The sequence below is a fragment of the Octopus bimaculoides genome, chromosome 12, assembly GCF_001194135.2.
Source record: "Octopus bimaculoides isolate UCB-OBI-ISO-001 chromosome 12, ASM119413v2, whole genome shotgun sequence".
Taxonomy (NCBI): Eukaryota; Metazoa; Mollusca; class Cephalopoda; order Octopoda; family Octopodidae; genus Octopus; species Octopus bimaculoides.
The window spans coordinates 63,680,184-63,683,277 of NC_068992.1; the positions used below are offsets into that span (position 1 = coordinate 63,680,184).

At 41.0% G+C, this 3,094-nt stretch overlaps 1 protein-coding gene across 1 annotated transcript in view; it reads left to right on the forward strand.

Moving 5' to 3' along the window:
- Positions 1 to 477: 477 nt before the first annotated feature.
- LOC106881025 (metabotropic glutamate receptor 3) overlaps positions 478 to 3,094 on the forward strand; it is a 23,583-nt gene continuing 20,966 nt past the window's right edge. The window contains exon 1 of the mRNA XM_014931210.2: positions 478 to 926. Within this exon, the coding sequence (XP_014786696.1) occupies positions 530 to 926 (397 nt within the window). The 5' untranslated portion in view covers positions 478 to 529. The remainder of the gene's footprint in view (positions 927 to 3,094) is intronic.

Here is a 3,094-nt window from a genome sequence, read left to right on the forward strand (position 1 = left end):
CCACCGCTTGACAATCGGTGGTGGTGTGTTTACGTCCCCGTAACTTAGCAGTTCGGCAAAACAGACTGATAGAATAAGTGCCGGGCTTTAAAAAATAAGTACTGGAGTCGATACATTCGACTAAAAATTCTGGTGCTGCTGCTGGTGGTGCTGGTGGTGCTGGTGGTGGTGGTGCTGGTGCTGGTGATGAGTATAATGGCAGAGTTAAATTACAAAAAAAAAAAAACGTAAAACCAAACGTTACTCGCCATATTGACATTTACTCAGAAAATGTAATTTTTCTAAATGACAGAATATGTTTCCTTCTTACCTTGATTTCTTTACTTCCTAAAATTTTTCCGTAATTTTACATAAGTTTCTGCAATCATGTATGCTTTGTGGTTAATCTTCATTCAATTTGTTTTTTCATTCGTTATTTTCATTCGTATATTTTCATTCATTGTTTTTATCTTTATCGATTTATATTTGCAGATATTGGAATCTGCACAAAGGCTTTTGTGCTTTTCTGATATATGAGAATATATACAGAATGAGGTATCCTAAATGGCGAAATGTCTTTCTACTTCTGGTGATTATGCTGGCCATTATTGCATCGTTGGTCAACGGAAGAAGGCGGAAGAACAGAAACAGGAAACGAAGCTCAAATTCAAGATATATGAGTGACTTTGCAGTCCGTAGGAACTTCGTTATTGTCTCGGGTGACATTTATTTTGGAGCGTTAATGCAAATTCACAATGGTGGAAGAAATGACATTTGCGGGAATTTATCTCATACGTCTATACTAGAACTTGAAGCTCTGCTATATACAGTAGAGATGATAAATATTCATACATCTTTACTGCCGGGCATCAAATTGGGGGTTTATGTACGGGACACGTGTGAAGACCCGGATCATGCTTTAAAACAAGCCTTAACCATTATGGAGGGTAAGTGATGTAACAATTTTATTTTTCTTCTAGATATAATTAATGAAAATATTGCTTCTTAATCTGTGTTTTCTAGGTATTATTAGTAAGAGAAAGGAAGGAGCGAGCTGGCAGAGTCGTTAGCACGCCGGGCAAAATGCTTACCAGTATTTCATCCGTTTTTACATTCTGAACTCAAATTCCGCCGAGGTCGATTTTGCCTTTCATTCATTCGAGCCCGATGAAATAAATCCCAGTCAAGTACTTCCCTTCCACTTATAATTGCAGGCTTAGAGTCAAAACTAGAAAGAATGATTAGTAAGACAAAACGAAAGGAGAAATCTTTTACAGATACCCTTGCAGATCGGCAAAAGTGACCGATAGAATAAGTACTAGGCTTACAAAGAATAATCCTGGAGCCGATTTGTTCGACTAGAGGCGGTGCCCTAGTATGGCTGCAGTCAAATGACTGAAACAAATAAAAAGAAAAAAAAATATGGTTCATATGTACAAAAAACAGAAGACTGAGACAGGTGAAGGAACAACACACAAGGTGTATTAATTTGACGCTTGAAGTCTACGCTCTTCGACAGAAAGGAATGAGGAAAGAAACGGACAGAGAAAAAAATTGTATCTGGATTAAGAGTTTCACACGTCAAATTGACTGGAAGGAGGTGATTAAATGGAAAGGGAGATAACAGTAACACGACTAAAGTGTGTGCGTAAATGCGTGTGTGTATGTGAGGATAGTATATGTAAGCGTATATGTGCATATGGGCGATCGCGTGTGTATGTATGTGTGCGCAAGTATAAGTTTATGTAAGGGAGCATGTGTGTGTGAATGTGTTAGTAAACAAGTACGTTCGGTGTGTGGAGCGGTATGTGCGTATGTGCTCCATGTATTCATGTGTGCATATGTGTGGACATGTGTCTATGTGTGAGGCTATCAGATATGTGTGTGTGTGTGAGAGAGAGAGAGAGAGAGAGAGAGAGAGACTGTTGTGTGCGTGTATATTACGTGTTTATGCATAAATACTCTTTTCTACTCTAAGCACAAGGCCCGAAATTTTGGGGGAAGGGGCCAGTCGATTAGATCGACCCCAGAACACAACTAGCACTTAATTCATCGACCCCGTAAGGCTGAAAGACAAAGTCGACCTCGGCGTAAATTTGAACTCAGACGAAATACCGCTAAGCATTTCGCTAACGTTTCTGCCAGCTCGCCGCTTTTTTATGCGTAAATATTGTGTGTGTTTATGCGTAGGTGTGTATATATATGGGCGAGCGTGTATGTATGTGAGCTATTACCAGTTGGTGTGTGTGTATGGGGTTGTTGAATAAATTTTGTGTGTGTATGTATGCGTATGTGTGTATGAGTGTGTGTGTGTGTGTGTGTGTGTGTGTGTGTGTGTGGAGTTGATATGTGCGTAATATTGCGTTTGAGCATATGTATATGTGTGTAAGGGCGCATGTATGTGTATGTAACGCTATCTGACGTATGTACATATGTGTTGTGGGAGTGCATGGAGGTTTGAGGTGGAATAGGAGTGATGGGGGTAGGGTTGGGAGGTGCTGTGTGCTGGTGTGAGGGGAATTGGGAAGAAGCGTGCGTGAGTGCGTGTGCATGTGGTGTGAGTGTGTGTAGAGGTGTGTTGGTGCAGAGAAGGAGGGGCAATGGAAGGTAGGAAGTGTGTGCTGTGTGTAAATGTCTGTGTGAGGGGTGCTTTTGAGACACCTGAATTAAGTTCCCTCACCTGTATCTGCCTTTTGTCTTTTGTACATTTGAGCTATATATTACATATGCTCACGTGGTCACCCCACTTTGATCCTGCCTGACCTGAACTTCTTCCCTTCGACCTTAATCTCTCACACCTTTTGCTTGGACTTTTGGACCTGTGTTACCTCTCCTGAACCACTTTACCATCATTGCTGCCGGATAACCATTGGAACTTTACACTTCTCGGACTCCACCATCATGGATTTTACTGTACACTGTTGTTGATTAATTTATGTGTGTGTGTGTGTGTGTGTGTGTGTGTGTGTGTAGGCGCTGGAGTGGCTGTGTGGTAAGTAGCTTGCTTAGCAACTACATGGTTCTGGATTCAATCTCACTGCGTAGATTGACCAAAGCCTTGTGAGTGGATTCGGTAGATGAAAACTGGAAGAAGCCCGTCATATATATATATATA